Below are 19,389 nucleotides of genomic sequence, written 5' to 3'. Positions count from 1 at the left end.
TTTATATCTCCAAGGTGTTCTTGGCTATTTTTCTTTTTTTTTTCCTCCAAATGAAGTTTATAATTGACCTGTTTAGCTCCAGAAAATATTGATGATACCTTACTGTAATTGTATTAAATGTGTAACTTACCACAGGAAGAAACAGCATCTTTATGATAAGTTTTTCTACTCAAGGACATGTTTTCCTTTCCATTTGTGCAATTTCTATTTTGTTTCCTTCAGTACTACTTTGTGAATTTTCCTCAAGTAAACTCTGAACACTTCATAATTTCATGTTAAAGATATCCTTAAGTATTTTATTGTCATTTTCTGTCATACATGGGGTCATCTACTATATCCTCACTCTGGAATTTGTAGAGAGATCTATATATATACACAAAGTCTCTTCACATTTATGCATTAATTTTTTAACCTGTTCTTTCACTAAATTCTTTTATTGTTTGTAGTCATTTTCCATTGATGCACTGGGGTTTTCTGTATATCTATAACTAGTCGATCTGAAAAACAGAGATTATTTAAGTCCTTTTCTTTCCAATTCTTATATCTTGAATTGCTCTCTCTTGTCCAACTTAATTAGCGAATACTGCCTAGCCAATGTTAAACAGCAGTAGAATTGTGGGCATCCTTCTCTTGTTCCTGACCTTAGTAGGAGAGTATCTATTCTTCTCCCTTAAGTAAGATGCTGGCTTTTGCGCTAAACTGTATGCGAAGAGTGTATCCATACATTTCTTTTTGTTAAAAACACATGAATCAGTGCTAATTTTGTCAAAGTCCTTTTCTGTATTTATGGAGATAATCACATACTTTTGTCATTAGTTGTATTAATATGATGGATTATATTAAAGATTTGCTAAAACTGAAGCAAGTTTGCATTCCTAGAACAAAACTCACCGGGTCATGATATATACTTTTTCTAATTTTCATGTAGATTCTGTTTACTTATATTTCATTTAAGATTTGGGCATCAATATTTATAAATGAGATCAATCCATCGTTTTCTTTTTTGGTACAATTTATCAGGCTTTAAGAAATACATTATACCTACTTCCAATCTAAAATTGTTTAAGAAAAATTGGGATTGACTGATCTTTAAAGTTCAGCAGAATTTTCTGTGAAGCCATCTGGTTGGTGATTTCTATGGGAGTGCTCTTTTACATTTTTCTCTAAATATTTTCCTATGATAATCATCTATTTAGATTCTGTCTCTACTTAGGTCAATTTTGGAGCCTTGTGTTTTCTTAATTATTCATTTTATCTGGAGTGTCAAAAGAGTTATGCATTTTATCTACACTTTCAAATGCTTAAAATTGTGAAAAATAGTTTCTTGGGGCTTAACCTTCTCCCTTTTTTGATGTTTTCCTCTTATGATTTCTAATTTTGCATATTTATGTATTTTTCCTTTTGTATTGATTAGGTTAGCTGGTGCCTTACCTATTTTAGTTTTTTGTTTCTTCTACCATTTTCCTGTTTTTTAAGGAGTTAATTTTGCTTTTACCTTTATATCAGTTCCTCCATCAGCTTTTTAAAATTTACTTTTATTTCCTTTTACAACAGTTTTAGTTAGGTGTTTTATTAATATGCTTTATTGGTTCTTACTGATATTAGTACTTAGTGCTATAAATTTTCATCTGATAATTGTTTAGCTGTATTTCATGGATTCTGTTATACCTTGTTTTAATTATGGTTAATTTTGGTTATTTTTGCATTATTCTTCTTGACTCAAGAGTTTAGAAACTATTTTTTTAATTTTCAAGCAAAATGGTATTTCTTTTTGTCATATTTTTATGAAATTTTTATAAAATATTTGCATTATAATCAAATAAAGCTGCTTCTATTATTTCTATTGTTTAATATTTATTGAGGTTTTCTATGTGACTCGCAAAGGTTTCATATGTTCTTAAAATGAGGGAGTATTCGCTATTACTAGAATTCAGAATTCAGTGTATATGCATAAGATTTGCTTTACTTGCTGTGCGTTTAGGTCTTCCATAACCTTATTAAGTTTTGTCCACTTGATATGTCTTAGATATGATGCATATTAAACACACATATCACTTGTGTGAATTTTCCTATGTCTCCTTGAGTCTCCTAGAGTTTCTGCTTTGTAAATGTATTGCTACCTTGGGTGCATAAATATTAATCACTTGTGAATTATCACCTGCAGCACATAAAATGTCCGCCTTTATCCTTTAATACATTGTCTGAATGCTACCTTGTCAAATACCAAGATTGCAACCACTGCTTTCTTTCCTTTCTTTTTCTTAATTGGCATATACTTAATATATTATTGCCCAACCTCTAAACTTTTTAAGACTTAATAAACTTTTTATTTTAGAATACTTGCTGATTTTTAAAAACTTTTCTAAAGTATTACATAGCTCCTCTATACCCTACACCCAGTTAGTCCTCTTTTTAACATTGCAATGGTACATTTCTCATAAATAATGAACCATATTGATGTGTTACTACTGTTTGAAGTCCATACTTTATTTTGATTTCCTTAATTTTTACCTAAAGTCCTTTTTCTGTTTCAAAATCCCATTCAGGATACCACATTACATTTAGCTGTCATGTCTTCTTAGGCTTCTCTAGATGGTGACAATTTTTTAGCTCTTCTTTGTTTCAGATGACCTTTACAATTTTGAGGAGTGCTGGTCAGATATTTTGTAGAATGTCTCTCCACTTTCATTTGTCTGATATTTTTCTCACGGTTAGATAGAGGTTACTGGTTTCAGACTGAAGCCCTCAGAGGTAAAGTGCCACTCCCATCACATCCTATCAAGAGTCCATGCCAGCATCATGACTCATCACAGATGGTACCTGCCTTATTCCCCTGGATGAGATAATGCTAATCATGTATACACACTGTAAGACTTTATCAAATATTTGTTGTGCCCACATTTTGTCTCAACCTGTAGCTTGTCTTTTCATTCTCCTACCAGTGCCTGTCGCAGGGTACTTTTTAATATTAACAAACTTCAACTTATCATTTTCTCTTTCATGGATTGTGCTTTTGTTATTTTTCTAAAAACTTATTACCATGACCAATATTACGTAGATTTTCTCCTATATTTATTTATAGACGTTTTATAGTTTTAGATTTCACATTTAGGTGCGCATCTATAAAGTTAAACTTTGTGTAAAGTGTGAGGTCTGTATCTAGGTTGATTTTTTTGCATATGGATGTCCAATTTTTCCAGCACCATTTGTTGATGAGACTATCATTTTTCCATTGATTGTCTTTGTACCTTTATCAAAAATCAGTTTACTATATTTGTGTGAGTTGATTTCTGGGGCCTCTATTATCTTCCATTGATCAATGTGTCCACTCTTTTGCCAATACCACACTGTCTTGATAATGGTAGCTTTATAGTAAGTCTTGAAATCAGGTAACATAAGTCCCCAAACTTTTTTTCCTTTTTCAAAATTGAGTTGGCTACTCTAGGACCTTTGCCTTTCCATAGAAAATTTAGATTCAGTTTGTCAATATCTATGAAGAAGTTTGCTGGGATTTTGATTGACAATGTGTTGAAACGATAGAGATGATGTTGCAAAGAATTGGCATCTTAACACTACTGAGCCTTCCAATTCATGAATATGAATTATCTCACCCTTTATTTAACCCTTTTTTTTATTTCTTTCATCAGTGTTTTTGAGTTTTCCACATACAGATCCTGTACATGTTTTATTAGATGTATACTCAAATACTTTACTTTTTTTTGGGGGGGGGTGCTATTATAAACGGTAGTTTTTAAATTTCAAATTCCAGTTGCTCATTGTTGGTACATAAATAATCAATTAGCTTTTGTGCATTGACCTTGTAGACTGCTACCTTGCTATAGCCACTATTAGTTCCAGGAGTTTTTTTGTGCATTCTTCAGGGTTGTCTACGTAGGCGATCATGTCATCTGAAAACAATGATAGTTTTGTTTCTTGCTTTCTAATCTGTGTACGTTTATTTCTTTTCCTTGTCTTATTGCACTAGCAAAGACTTCAAGTTCAATGTTGAATAGGAGTGGTAAGAGAGGACATCTTTGCTTTATCCCCAATCTTAGAGAGAAAGCATTGATCTCTCATATTAAGTAGCATCCTTTTATTGTTTTAAAATTTCTGATTCAGTGCTTTAAGTAAGTCTCTTGTATACAGAATAGTTTTGAATTTTGCTTTGTTAACCAATCAGAAAACATTTTAACTGTTTGTATAAACCCATTATTGAAACTGATAAATGTTTGACGTCAGATTGAACATATTATTTTATGTTATAATCATATACATCCATGTTTTTTATACTTTATTTGATTTGATCTATCTTTGAGTTCTTTTTCTCTGCTATTTAGGAAAGTTTACATCTTTGTTCTTTACTCCTCCTTTTTATCTTGATTAAATTCTATTGGTTCCCTATAATGAACAATAAATTAGCCTGTAATCTCTTTAATTTCTTTTTCCCCAAAACCTCCCTCTTCTTTAACATGTGACATAAAGTAGTATCTTCTCACTCCAGTTAATAACTATAAAGTAATTAGCAACCTAATTCTTCTTTCTGTCTCTCTCCCCATTTTGATAGTTGTACTATATCTACATTCTCACAGACCACAGCTATAGCATATTATACTCTATTCCTTAAAAGCATCATTTAGATGTATTTCCTTATGTAAATAAATATTTAATTCACATCACAAATCATTAGATCAAAGTTTCCAGTCATTAGGTTGTTTGAAGCCCATTCTGTTTAGTAGAGTCCTTCAGAAGGACTCAGGACAAAATAGACCCTGAGTTCTTATATTTGCATAAGAATTTGCCTGTGGATCTTATAACTGAAGATCAGTTTGTCTCATTATAAAATTTCTGGCTCATATCTGACTTCCTTAAAAACTTCGCTACACTGACTTCCAGCATAAAGTTTTGAGGTTGAAAAGTAGAGAAAATAAGATTTAAGGAAAAAGGTATATAAGAATAAAATGATATGCTGCCTAAGGAACAATTTACAAGGAAGATACAATATTCATGAATTTAGAGGTCCCTATAAATTAAAACCTAACATACAAAAGCAAACACAGTCATAATTACAAGCTAAAATTGTGGGAAGTTTTATTATACCTCTATCAGAAACTTACAATGAAGCAGAGCTAAAATTAGTAAATATATATGAGGTCTGAACATAAATGATAGGATTGATCTAATAGCTAAACTTTGGGAAGTAGAAAGTCAGTTTAGCATAGTGGGTTAAGAAATACATTTTTTTTTTAGATATTATTTTGTTCTGTTCTATTTGATTCCTTTTTAAAATATTTTTTTCTTTATTTTTAAAGGAGCTTTAGATTAAATAAATGATACATCAAAAATATAGGGATTTCCAAATACCCCACCCCTTCCCCCTTCTCTACTTTCTGTTAACTGTGTCTTTCATTAATGTGTTACATTTGCTATAATTGATGAATGCATATCATTTGGTTCTTTTTCTATTTTCTGTATCTCTGCTGAAATCTTATCTTATCCATTCATTATGACATATTTTCCTTTTCCCCTTTGAGCATTGTTACAATAGCTTTAAAGTCCTTGTTTGATAATTCCAACATCTAGGTGTCTCACACGTACTTGGCTGCAACTCAAATATTACTTGAGTTCTTTTAGCTTTAAATGCAAACTGATTTGTATCTACCACACAGTATGCTTCATGGGTCAGCTAGAGATATGAGCAGAGTTCATAATCAGAATTCGGCACGTGCCTTTCTCTAGCTCTCTCCTTTCTGGGGCAACACTCTCTTTCCAGTGCCTTGGTTGACATAGGCTCTATTCTCAGCTTCTTTAAGGCCAGAAAAAAAATGGTGAATTTCTATTGGTGTTTTAGTTACTCTCTGATTCTCCCATGGCCTTCACTTGGGTGGACACAGCAAATAGGAAACTCACCTCTTAATGGCTGCTTCTTCCAAGTTTCATCTCCCCTCCAAATGTGCTTATTTTCGTTCACTATTGATAGACTTTAGGTAGTTGTGTTTTTTGTTTTTTGTTTTGGGGGGGGTGGAGGGGCGGACAGATTTTGCTCATAGTAGATAGTTATTATCCAAAGGAGAAGCAGTCTGTTAAAAGCTACTTGGCCATACCTGCAGCAGAACTCATTTTTGTTTTACTTTATTATTTTTCACAATTATTCGCCATCCTTCTATCTTTCTCTTTTCCAATAGGCACCCACTCCATAGTATTTAATGCTCCTAATATTCCAATTGTCATGCAACACATATATTTGGGTTTATGTGTGGTCTTGAAAGATATATAATGCCATATTAGTATGTGTATTTTTTTAAAAAGATTTATTTATTTTATTTATTTATTCTCCTGCCCCTTGTGGCTTGTTTTGTTGTCTGTTCTCTGTGTCCATTCATTGCACATTTTTCTGTGTCTGCTTGTCTCCCTTTGTTGCATCATCTTGCTGCATTAGTTCTCCACGGCGCATGGGTCATCAGCTCTCTGTGGTGCACAGGCCAGTTTGCCTTCACAAGGAGGGCTCCCCACATGCTAGACAGGAATCAAACTGACTGAGCCACAGCCGCTTCCTGTATTTATTTTTTAATATGATTTTATTAGAGAGGTTGTGAACTTATAAAATAATCATGCACATGTGTGGAATTCCCATACAACACCCCTCTACGAATACACTGCATTGTTGTGGAACAGTTGTCACAGATTATAAAATAATATCATCAGATTATTACCACTATGATCTATAGCTTACATTTAGTATATTTTTTCCATACCCCCCTATTATTAACACAGTACATCTCTGGCACTGATGCAAGAACATTTCATTTTGTAAATTAAAAGAAATACATTAAAAATACAATTCATGTATTTAATTTACAAAATTGTTTCTTACTTTTTTCATTCAAAATTGATTTCTGAGATCTAATCATGTTGCTATACATAAATCTAATTCATAATGTGATAGCAGCATGCATTCTGTTATGTGCATATACAGAGTAACTTATCCATTCTCCTAGTAACTTGCAGCCATCCCTTTCCTAATGCACTCAATTATGGGATAAACATTTTTATACATATTTCCTTGGTATATCTGGATGAGAGTTTCTCTGGAATATATACCCAGATTTCCCTTCATTGAATTTTGCATTTATATCCTTTGTCCATTTTTCTAATGGATTAGTGACACTTTCATTTTTATTTTCAGTAGTAACTTTTATATTTTAGATAGTAATTCCTTACAAATTTTAGATGTTGCATTTATTTTTCCCAGTCTATCATGTATCTGTTAACCCTGGTTTGGTGCCCTTTATTAAGTAAAATTTTTTATTTTTAAATAATTGGATACATACACATTTTTCTTTATGTTTTATGTTTTTGTGATCTTCCTGATCTGAGGCCAGAAAGAAAATACATATTTATTGACATCGTACTCGTAGCTTTAATATTCATTAAGATTCATTAATTCATTTGGACCTTTCTATGTGGCATGTGGTAGGAATCTTTATTTTTTTCTATATAATGAGACAATTTTCCCAACACAATTTTCTAAACAGAATTTCCTGATTTGTGATGTTACCATTAACATATACTATATTGCCATATATAAACAGGTTTGTTTCTGGAGTGTCTATTCTCTTTGACTGGTCTCTGATTGATATTGTACTTGTACAATACTATTCTATTACTATAATTTATGAGAGTTAGTATTATTATTTTAAAGTTACTAGCTATTCACAGACTACTATCCTCCATAAAATTTTATATTCAGTTTATCAAGTTCCCTCTCCCTCTTGGGACTTTATTATAAATACACAGAATTTTATAATATTTTAAAGGAGAATAAAAGATTTTTATAGTATTAAACCCTCTAACATTTCAAAATGGCACAGCTCTTCATCATTCTGGTCTTTAAAATGTCCTTAAAGAGTTTTAAACTGCCTCCATAAAGGTTTTATGTATTTTTATTAGGGTAGTAACTGGATACTTTGCAGGTTTAGTTGTAATTGTGAAAAAGAGTCTGTTTTTCCCTGGTATTTTCCAGTCTATTATTACTGGCATAGAGGAATGCTATTGATTTTTGTAAGTTTGTTTTGAATGGAACTCTTTTCTTACTCTCTTAATGTTAATTATTTGCTAACTCCATTTGGTTTCTACATTGACAATCACAACACCTGCAAAAAGTGGAATAAAATAAAGAACATTCTTGTATTTGTGGTTAATAGTTCATGGAAGAAGAATGTCCTTCTATGAAGCAGAACAAATCTATGTCACTATTACAAGGTGATAAGAATATCGTGATTCATGGGCAAAATATATAGTTAACAGCAATATTGTAATATTCCTGCATCAGTGTCAAAGAAGGTACTATGTCAAAGCTAATGACCAATAATAAGGGGGTATGTGTTTTGTTTTTGTTTTTGTTTTTGTTTTGGAGAAAGGAAAACGTTCAAAGGTACTGAGGTGATGACTGCACAACTCTGTGATGAAAGTGTGAGCCACTGAGTATACATTTTGAATAGGCTGTATAAGTTATAGAATTGTATAACAATGTGAACCACGTGGTGGAAGATGGACTGTGGTTAACAGTACAAACAGGAGAGTGTTCTCTCATGAATACAAAAGATGTACAATGCTAATACATGGTGTTAATAATAGGGGGTGTGTGGAAAAAATATACCAACTGTATACTCTGAAACATAGTTCGTGGTCATAGCCTGATGACGTTCTTTCATAATCTGTAACGAATGTTTCAGAACAATATAAAGTGTCTTGGAGGGGTGATGTAAGGGAATTCTGTACATTATGCATGATTGTTTAGTAAACTCACAATGACTTTAATAAATATATATTTTAAAATAACAATATAAAAAATAAAGAGACGCAAAAAAGAGTTTGTTCCTCCCCTTACAATTCTTGTACCTTTGATTTGTTTTTATTTTATTATCCAACTCTTTATAAAATTGTGTTAAACATTAGTTCATTTGGTGGTAGCTAACACTTTTCTCTTATTTCTGAATTTGAAAGGAATCTGCTTAAGATTCCCGTTTATTGAACTTCAATGAGAAATAAATGTTGAAATACGGGAAATGCTTTTTAGCAACTAAATTTTGTTGGTCCCGAAATTTTATCTTCAATCCATTAAGATATAAATTATACTGAAAGATGTTTCTCTCTGGGGCCATCTTTGTAATCCTGAATTAACTCATCGTCACCTGTGGCTAACGGTCAAGGTATGTTCTAAAACATGTGAGAGGCTGGCAATCACTGGTCTATGCCCTTGTTATCAAGTGGGCCTGATGGTAAGATTGCCTCTGAGACTTCAGAAAAACTATACCCCTGGGTGATACATTCAGTCATGAAGACTCAGCGGATCTGGAGTGAGGCCTAAGAATCCAAATTCTTAGAAGCTGGGCAGGTGCTCCTAACAATCGACAGGGTTTGGAAATCAATGATTTGAGTTTTTAAAAAGACACGTTTTAAGACTTCTCTAGCATTAAAACTTTTAAGAAGTGACCTCTAAGGTTGTAGTGATTTCTAAATTAGAAGTTAACAGATGTTTAGGAGTGGTAACAAAAATGTGGAGGTGTGAGCAATCCAGGAAGAGGAAAAGTATTAGAAAAAAACAAGAATTGAGAGAAAGGAAGGACAGATCCTGAAAATAAAAGTAGTCTCATTAAACAATGAGTATAAAAGAGGGAGTGGCAAGACCCAGAGATTTAAAAACAGGCCACAGCAAGAAATCAAGTTAAGGAGATGAACTTTACCCCAAAAGCAATGAGATGCCATCGAAGGGGGTTAAGCAGGGAGGAGACATGAATAAATTCATACTGTAGAAAGACTGATGGCGGCGGACTTGGCCCTGTGGTTAGGGCATCAGTCTACCACATGGGAGGTCCGCGGTTCAAACCCCAGGCCTCCTTGACCCATGTGGAGCTGGCCCATGCGCAGTGCTGATGCGCGCAAGGAGTGCCCTGCCATGCAGGGGTGTCCCCTGCATAGAGGAGCCCCACAGACAGGGAGTGTGCCTCATAAGAAGAGCCGCCCAGTGTGAAACAAAGTACAGCCTGCCCAAGAATGGTGCCGCACACATGGAGAACTGACACAGCAAGATGACCCAACAAAAAGAAACACAGGTTCCTGTGCCGCTGACAACAACAGAAGCGGACAAAGAAGACGCAGCAAATAGACAGAGAGAACAGACAACTGGGGTGGTGGGGAAGGGGAGAGAAATAAATAAATAGATAAATCTTTAAAAAAAAAAGACTGATGGAGCGACAATGGAGGAAATTAACTGGAGAGGAAACAGAATGGAAGACAAAGTTTTAAACCTTGAGGAGACTATTATAATCCAGAGTATGAATATTGATGGCTTGAACTATGATACAATTGGGCAAGAAAATACTATTTGACATAGACAAAAGGGACATAGAGGTAGACTCAACTTAGTGATGGCAGGCTGGCAGGCACAAAGGAAGAGGAAGAGAAAATGCACCTGTATCAAGTTATCACTCCTAAGTATCCTCTAAGTGATACATTTTGGATTTAATATTTAGCTACAATATATTTAGGTAGAAACACAAGTTTTTACATTTTAAACAAAATGGTCAGTGATTTTAAATAATATTTATGATGACACATAAACCAGGACAGGTTCATTTCATAGTATGTCACATTCCTTGTCATTTCAGTTTTGGTCTGCCTTAAACTTACCCGTCTTCTTGCAACACTGGAATACCTCCACGAAGTCCTCACCCCCTAAAATACCAAATAATCCAACCAGGACACCAACAGAGACTGACCTGAGAATAAAGGAGATCACGCAGAAGCTAGACCAGCTGATCCCACCCAGACCTTTCGCCCACCTCAACTCCACCACCAGTGCAGCGCACAGCAGAGCCTCCATCCTCAACCCCCGAGACCCCTACTGCAGGGGGGAGCAGCTCGACGTCCTGCTGGAGGTGAGGGACCACTTGGGACACAGGAAGGACTACGGCGGGGATTTCCTCAGGGCCAGGATGTCTTCCCCAGCCCTGCAGGCAGGCGCTTCAGGAAAGGTGACAGACTTCAACAACGGCACCTACCTGGTCAGCTTCACTCTGTTCTGGGAGGGCCGGGTCTCTCTGTCTGTCCTGCTCATCCACCCCAGCGAAGGGGCGTCAGCCCTCTGGAGGGCGAGGAACCAAGGCTATGACAGGGTCATCTTCACAGGCCAGTTTGCCAGTGGCTCCTCTCATGTCGATACCGATTGTGCCCTGGTCTTAAACACAAGCGCTGAGCTGTGCCAGTACCTAGATGCTCAAGACCAAGAAGCCTTCTACTGCGTGAGGCCTCGGCACATGCCCTGTGCTACACTGACCCACATGTACTCCAAGAACAAAGAAATTTCTTACCTTGACAAACAAGAGAGGAGACTCTTTGAAAGGTAACTATTTCTGGAGACCCAGTGGGCAAATATGGTAGTGATTTTTTTTTTTTTTTTTTTTTTTTTAATTTTTTTTTTTTTATTGAATTTGTAATAATATTACATTAAAAATATATATGTGAGGTCCCATTCAACCCCACCCCCCCACCCCCCCTCTCCCCCCCCCCCCCAACAACACTCGTTCCCATCATCATGACACATCCATTGGATTTGGTAAGTACATCTTTGGGCACCTCTGCACCTCATATACATTGGTTCACATCATGGCCCATACTCTCCTCTATTCCATCATGTAGGCCCTGTGAGGATTTACAATGTCCGGTGATTACCTCTGAAGCACCATCCAGGGCAGCTCCATGTCCCTAAGACGCCTCCACCTCTCATCTCTTCCTGCCTTTCCCCATACCCTTTGTCCATTATGTCCACTTTTCCCAATCCAATGCCACCTCTTCTATGTGGACACTGGATTGGTTGTGTCCATTGCACCTTTATGTCAAGAGGAGGCTCAGATTCCACCTGGATGCTGGATGCAATCCTCCCATTTTCAGTTGTAATCACTCTAGGCTCCATGGTGTGGTGGTTGTCCTTCTTCACCTCCATCTTAGCTGAGTGTGGTAAGTCCAATAAATCAGATTGTAGGTGCTGGAGTCTGTTGAGGCTCAGGATCTGGCTATCACATTGTCAGTCCAGAGATTCAAATCCCCTAAATATATCTTAAACCCCAACATTAACTGCACCTCCAGCACATTAGCATGAAAGTCTATGGTAGTGATTTGACCTACAAGTCCTGTGAGTATACCAACTTTTGGACTCTTGTGAAGAGTTATTGGGAAATACCTGTAAGTTTGTTTGAGGACAGCAGTCCCCAAAATTTTGTGATATTTAACCCTTATTACTGAGACAAAAAGTATACACAGAAGGAAAACTTTTAAAAGGATAAAAATGTATGAGAATGTTTGTGCTCTAATATATTCTTTCTGCACCTCAATAAATAACCTTGTACACCTGAGTGTCTGTATCTCATATACTAGTAAGTAAAGAAATGGAAATTTACTAAATGGTCTTAAACTTTGGGCATAGTGGTCAACTTTTCAAGAAGAAATAACTAAAGCACTGGAAAATCTGGTTTCTTGTTTTTTCCAGGTCTTTGGGCCACCTGCAGACTAATTTCTGTACTTATTTATTTAAGGTCAAATGTGGGTGTAGAAATTATGGAAAACTTCAACACCATTAACGTCTCCGCATGCAACAGTAAGTTCTCTTTGTGTCTGATGGGTGGTGCTTGGTACTGGACCTCCTCAAGGGGTTTCGCCTTTCTGCTGGGCTTGTTCACTATTATCAGTCCTACAGGCTCCAGGCCAATATAGCTTGCTAAGATGGCCCAAGATACCAGTTATGAAAGTGAGGGAACAGCTAGAACCACAAGAATATCTTTAATCTGTGTTACTGACTGTGATTACCATCATCATTCTACATATCAGGCAACAGATTATTTGCCCACCTAACACAATATCATTCAAACATCAAAACTCTTTCCCAGGTCTTCGCCTAGTTTCCTACCTACCCACACCACCACTGCGCACATTACTGACTCCAACACCACTATCATCATTTCCTCACCATCCCTCCCCACACTGTATCAACATCATCACCACTTCCCACATCACTACTGGACCAAGAACCACTGATATTCTATTCATGAACTATTGTGATTAGTAATCGAAGAAAATGTGGCATTGGTATGGCATTGGTGTGGAGAAAGTGGCCATGGTAGCTGCTGGGGGTAGGGAGTGGGAGGAAGAGATGTGATGTGGGGGATTTTGTGGGGGTTAGAGTTGTCCTGGGTGGTGCTGCAGGGACAGTTAACCAGACATTGTATGTCCTCCCATGGCCCACTGGGCTATGTGTGGGCCATGATGTGGACCATTGACCATGAGGTACAGTGGTGCTCAGAGATGTATTCACCAAGTGCAATGAATGTCTCATGATGATTGAGGAGGTTGTTATGGAGGGAGGAGTGGGGTGAGGGGGATGGGGGGTATATGGGGACCTCATATTTTTTTCATGTGACATTAAAAAAATAAAGACAAAAAAATAAGTGAATTAATAGGATCCATTAAAAAATAAAAAAAAAATAAAAAAATAAAAAGAATCACCATCTAGAGCCTTCCAACCTGCCATCCAGGAGTGGTCATTAAAGTTTTTCCCTCAAAGACTTTGCCTCCTTTCAAACAGTTTTAACATACAAAATAGCATTTCCACACTTATATTTACTAATTTCTTTTCAATACCTTTGACTCCAAACAGCCTAGGAATTACCCACCTACACATGATTTAAGGCAAGATTTTTTATGGCCCTTTTGTTTCAGCTCTAACAGCTTGCTAATCACTAATAATTGTATTCACACTTAACTATAAATATAAACCTAGTTGTAGAAATGGCATCACTAATAATTGTATTCACACTCAACGGTAAATGTAAACTTAGTTGTAGAAATGGCATGTTTTCATAAAGAATACACAGGCACACTCATACCAATTGGAAAAATAGTAAATTTACCTTCATTTGTTTGACCAAGCTCCCCAAGGACTCCTTGCCATTCTATCCACGTCGGCCCCTTAGAATCCCAGAATCCTCTTTAACCAGTGACTGCCTGGTTAACACCGGGCACATGTTGGACCTCCAAGACCCCACTTCAGCCAACAGTCTTATCCATGAGGATTGGCCAGTTCCCAAGCCAGCTAGCTGTTAATATATTTTCAATATCACCCTGCAGTTAACTGAGAGATTTAATTTGATGATGGTGTGTAAGTGTGGCAGTGTGACAAATTGAGAGTAGAGTGGACTAAAATGATAAGGTAATTGGGCTTTCATTACTAAGCAAGAATTGATGACTTGACTTTCATAGAAAGGCAACTAAATATTTTACATTTTACCCTGAAGGCCTTTTTGCTCTGGGAGAAAACATCTCTTCTTAGGATGAATCTTAGTGGGAATTATATAGAAAATTCACTTTAGTGATTAATTTTACTGAAAAATAGCTATTGCATTAAGAGGATGCTTCAATAAGACTTTTTCTACCACTGCTACTACCATCCTTACCTTCCTATTAAGAGGTAATTTAAAAAGAAATAGGCTCTTGATAAATACTTGTGGATAATTTGATGTTTTAGAAGATCCTATCTTGCTTTTTTTTTGGCAGAACAAACAGTTCCAATTAAAAAGAAATGCAAGCTTGGAATGACATCCGAAATACCAAGTGGGCATGTCTGGAAGGACACCTGGATTCCCACATCCTGTAGTTTGATTCCGATTGAAATGAAAAAATGCCTGAGTGGAAAGTTCATATATCTAATGGGCGATTCCACGATCCGCCAGTGGATGGAATACTTCATGAAGAATGTCAACAGTATGCCTCACTCTAAGCTATTATTCTCATCCTTTTCAGAAACTTTTTTTTTATTTAAAGAGAAGAAAGAAATAAGGGAAGTCCTCTTCTTTTTCATATTGTTTAATTGGAACTCACTAAAACTTTTCATAAGACACATTATCTTTCTAAGAATGCATTTATCAGACTAAAAGGGAACCAGGGTAGCAAAAAGTTTATCACAATCCTCTCGCCACAAAGTCCACATTTCAGTATTTACCCAGCAAGCTCAAAAATTATTGACGCAGCTGAGATAATTTAAAATTTACCAACCCTCTTCAGCTAAACTTTTAAGTTGTGGTAAGGAAACAACTGTTTCACAAATTGACAAAAGTTAGATTCTATGGCAAGCGTGTGTTTTATAGAAGATAACTGAAGTTGGAAGCAGCATGAAGAAAATAGCCCTGCCATTTTCCTCCTCCCTCTCTTGTCCCTTCCATATTCAAGGCTCACTGGGTTAGGATTTCAAATGTAGCCCTTTAATTCTAAGAGGGTACGTGCTAGAAAGCATTATTAATCCTTTCCTAAATATCTTCCTCAGAAGTTCTAGCTACAAGTGAGCTGCCCTTGATATTTCTTTAAGAGTCTCATTAGTACAATGATAAATGGAAGCATTTCATTTTATGCTATTCATTTTATGCTTCTTTTCAAAAGTGTTAACATCTGGTAGACTATTTTCACAAGAATTGGAAAGAACTTCAAGTTAAAGTGCTGGTTCTGTCACTTACTAGATGTGTAGTGTTGGGCAGGTCATTTCCTCTTTTGTTTCTCTGTTCTATACCATGCCAATGATGTAATACAATGCTATAGTATAGTAATAATATAGTAATATATATATGTAAAAGTATATCTGTGTGTGTTTATATGTGTGTGTGTATATATATACATATATACATATATATGGAGCTTTGAGGTGCTCATCAAATAAATACTTTGTCAACTGTAAAATACTTCTCAAATGAGTAGTAATACCATTATTATTTTAGGTGATATATTCAGTACCATTCCAGGTACGGGAGTAGCAAATGCAGAAGTATAGAATGTAATCTCACTCATAAGGTGATTTACAGAGTGGTTGGGGAAATAGGCTTACTTGTTTTGATGAATGTAAAGAGGATCAATTAGTACATTTATCATCAAAATCGCTTAGTCTACAGTTAGGAATATGTACAAAAATAATACCTGTACAACTGACCTTATCATCCCTCAACAAAGTTACCTCAATGACTAGCTTATTCAACTATAAGCTACAAATCTTCTCCTCTATCTTCATGACCAGTCAATCTTTGTAACTCTATTCTCCTTTCATTTTGGGGTTGCACATCCATCATCAGCACTGAAGTCAGTGGATCTGCATGAATCTGGAAAACTTCGACACCAACTTGCTGTGGACTTGGATAGGAATATCAACATCCAGTGGCAAAAGCATGGCTATCCCTTGATTGGATCACTGACCTATTCAGTCAAAGAGATTGAGTACATCACCCGAGTCATTGACAGAACTGCAGGGGAAAAAAATACCATCATTGTTATTTCTCTGGGCCAGCATTTCAGACCCTTTCCCATTGATGTTTTCATCCGAAGGGCCCTCAATGTCCATAAAGCTGTCCAACGTCTTCTTCTGAGAAGTCCAGATACTGTGGTTATCATCAAGGCAGAAAACACCAGGGAGATGTACAATGATGCAGAGAGATTTAGTGACTTCCATGGGTATATTCAAAATCTCATCATGAAGGACATTTTCCATGATCTTAACGTGGGCATCATTGATGCCTGGGACATGACAATTGCACATGGCACAAATGCTGTGCACCCACCTCAACCTGTTGTCAGAAATCAGATAAATACACTGCTAAACTACATTTGTTAGATAATGCGCATCTCTGCAAATCATTCACTTAATTAAAAGCATTTATTGTGTCTGCTAGCATGTCAGATGCAGAGTTTGGCTCTGAACTCCCAGTTAGCATAAGGGGATAATCTGATCTATGAGCCACTAAATCAGCCAAATCAGTTCTTTCTAATCTGAGCTTCCACTTAAAAATGAAAATGAAAATATTTGTGAAATGGACCTTTCCTTCTTGACCAGAGCCATGCATCTCCACACAAATGGGAAATTAAACAATTTAAGTTAAACGCTCTCCACTCTGATGCACAGAAAGTCACAGAAATAAAGAAATTGCAAGATTAATACTTGGAGAAAGCAGTCCCATTTCCTTACTTTTTCCACTAAATCTAAACTCAAGATCATTTCCAAGTGAAGAGAGGTGGAGCCTTGTGAGGCCATTCTCCAGAGTCCACAGGCTGGAGGTGGGGGTAGGGGCTGCAGAGTTCCAGGCAAGGCCACCTGGGTCCTGGAATGCTCTGACTCTTCTCCCCTTATATGAGCTCAACTGCTAAGAGCAAATTTGATCCTATACCACTCATCCTTCAAGAATTTAGGATAACACAAGCGAAAGTACATTGCACCAGAAGTTGGGGGGAGCTAGGCTTTATTCCTCTATCAGCAATTTTAAGACTTTGGATAAGTCACGTCAGCAAACTGTGCCTCAGCTTCCCAAATGAAGTGGATAGTGGAAGATTGTTGATTTCAAACCTTGCTCCATGCAACTCTGGATGCCTTAGATAGGACTTGAGATACTGATTTGGGGCACAGAAGTGAAAATCAGTGCCTTGTGGACAGGGTACAGGTGCCCCTACCACACCTTCATTCAGAATATCAGCCACTTTCATGTATCTGTGTACTGGACTTCTGGGTGAAATTTTATATTATTTAATTTAAAAGCTTATATTTTCTAATGGTATAAATAGTTTGCAATTACTTTGTGAAAGATTCATGTGAAATAGCCATAATAAGTAATACATTATTGTTAGTTAGGGAAACAGAGGAACAGGAAATGACTGTCTTTCAGGAGTAAAATAAAACACTGTATAGCCCGCTAATTAGTACTTATACAATAATCTAAGTATGATTCAGGAAGAAAAGGAAGAAAAAAATAACATCTTTTGTGGATGATGGCATATTGGGGAAAGATACAGATACCTATTGCCCATCGATCCTTGTCTTTTATTTCTACCAACTAACGACCCCTGCCAGATACATATCCCTAAGAACTCAGGACGACTGGAATAAATACAGTTCTTGGGCTGTAAGGCAAGTTTGTTTTATCTTGTCCAGCATCACACATTTTCTGTCTTCTGAGATAAGGTTTGTGTGCGCAGTTTCAATATCTAGTGTGTCCTTTACCTGAAATATGATCATTTTCTGTAATTTAAAATACTATTCATGTGAACTGATACATTTTTTTCCTTATTTCATATGAAAATACTGCTGGGGTATTTAGATATTTGTACCTGTTATAGATACTTTAAATACCTGTCAGTAACCCTAGTTCTGACAGTATTCTGATATTTTACTCAATAGATGTTTTAGTGTTTTTAGTATTTGCAGCTGAATGCATGAGATAAATGATTGGAACTAAATAAGTGAATGAATAAGTTAATAAGTATCCCGTGACTGATGTGGGGAGGAAGTAAAATTTCAGAAAAGTGAACTGACCGATAAAGAGAAAAGTAAAGGATTAAAGCTTGAAGACGCGATCATTATTTTATCTCTCTTCACTTTATTACCTCTTGTATTGTACATCTTTTGTTTTGTCCTGCCCAATACTCCATCTGGTAACAGAGCCCCACTTTTCCTGGAGAACAGCACCTTTCCCACTTTGTTTCATACTAGTCTCAGTCCCAATCACCTGACCCTGCCTCTCTCCTTGGCTCCTACTTTTCATCGAAGCACTCTTCCCCCACATAGTGATCGGTCAGAGGAGAATCATTTTGGAGGTGTTTTTTTTTTTCTGTGATTTAATACAAATTCTGAGAGGAAATTTTCCTTTCTCATTGTGATATCTTAAAAACTAAAAACAATATACAACTTAACCTCCTTGGGACTATCTTTGCTGAAGTATGGAGAGGATCAGCCTGAAGGTGAATCCAAGAAAAGAGGTCATTGGGAGCCTAGGGACTTAAAGATGAAGTTAGATTACATTATTTGAACCCCTAGATTCAGTCTTACCTAAAGCTAGAGCAACACCTAAGACTTCCCATTCAGATGAATGTTAAGTTCCCTTTTCCTTTATTCAATATGATTTGGACAGTACAACTGAAAAAAGGCTTGGATAATGACCTAAAGTCACTTTTAACTTAGCTCTGTGTAGTAATAATAAGAGTGAGAGATTACAGGTTATATATGTACTTGTGAAAGTAATTACAGACCATAGGAAATTAGCAGAATCAAGCAATCCCAGGACTTATGATTGATACCAAAAAGAACTTTCTGAATACCCTGAAGGGAAATATTTTAAATGATAATATTTCTGTCAATCATTTGCTATGAATCTTACTTAGATCAGTAAAGGTGGACACAAAGCCAGTTTGTATGGAAAATGAATGACTTTATCTCACAGATTCCACCTGAAAGAAAGACTGAGAGAAACAGATTAAAGAACTATTAAGCAGAATTCTGGCTGACCAAGATGGCAGTTAAGAGGCTCCAGGGTGCCA

The 19,389-nt window shown here is 36.2% G+C and overlaps 1 protein-coding gene across 3 annotated transcripts in view; it reads left to right on the top strand.

Moving 5' to 3' along the window:
• The window catches only part of LOC101420264 (NXPE family member 4), a 29,108-nt gene extending 10,686 nt beyond the window's left edge, over nucleotides 1-18,422 (top strand). For all 3 annotated transcript variants that reach the window (XM_012528076.3, XM_071212337.1, XM_071212336.1), the window contains 4 exons: nucleotides 10,668-11,401; nucleotides 12,591-12,652; nucleotides 14,605-14,811; nucleotides 16,164-18,422. In XM_012528076.3, coding sequence (XP_012383530.2) covers nucleotides 10,995-11,401; nucleotides 12,591-12,652; nucleotides 14,605-14,811; nucleotides 16,164-16,699 — 1,212 coding nt within the window. In that variant the 5' untranslated portion in view covers nucleotides 10,668-10,994 and the 3' untranslated portion in view covers nucleotides 16,700-18,422. The remainder of the gene's footprint in view (nucleotides 1-10,667; nucleotides 11,402-12,590; nucleotides 12,653-14,604; nucleotides 14,812-16,163) is intronic.
• Nucleotides 18,423-19,389: the final 967 nt, after the last annotated feature.

Source organism: Dasypus novemcinctus, chromosome 27 (genome assembly GCF_030445035.2).
Source record: "Dasypus novemcinctus isolate mDasNov1 chromosome 27, mDasNov1.1.hap2, whole genome shotgun sequence".
NCBI lineage: Eukaryota > Metazoa > Chordata > Mammalia > Cingulata > Dasypodidae > Dasypus > Dasypus novemcinctus.
The sequence above is the reverse complement of the archived record's forward strand: the minus strand, read 5'-3'. Positions and strand labels throughout refer to the sequence as shown.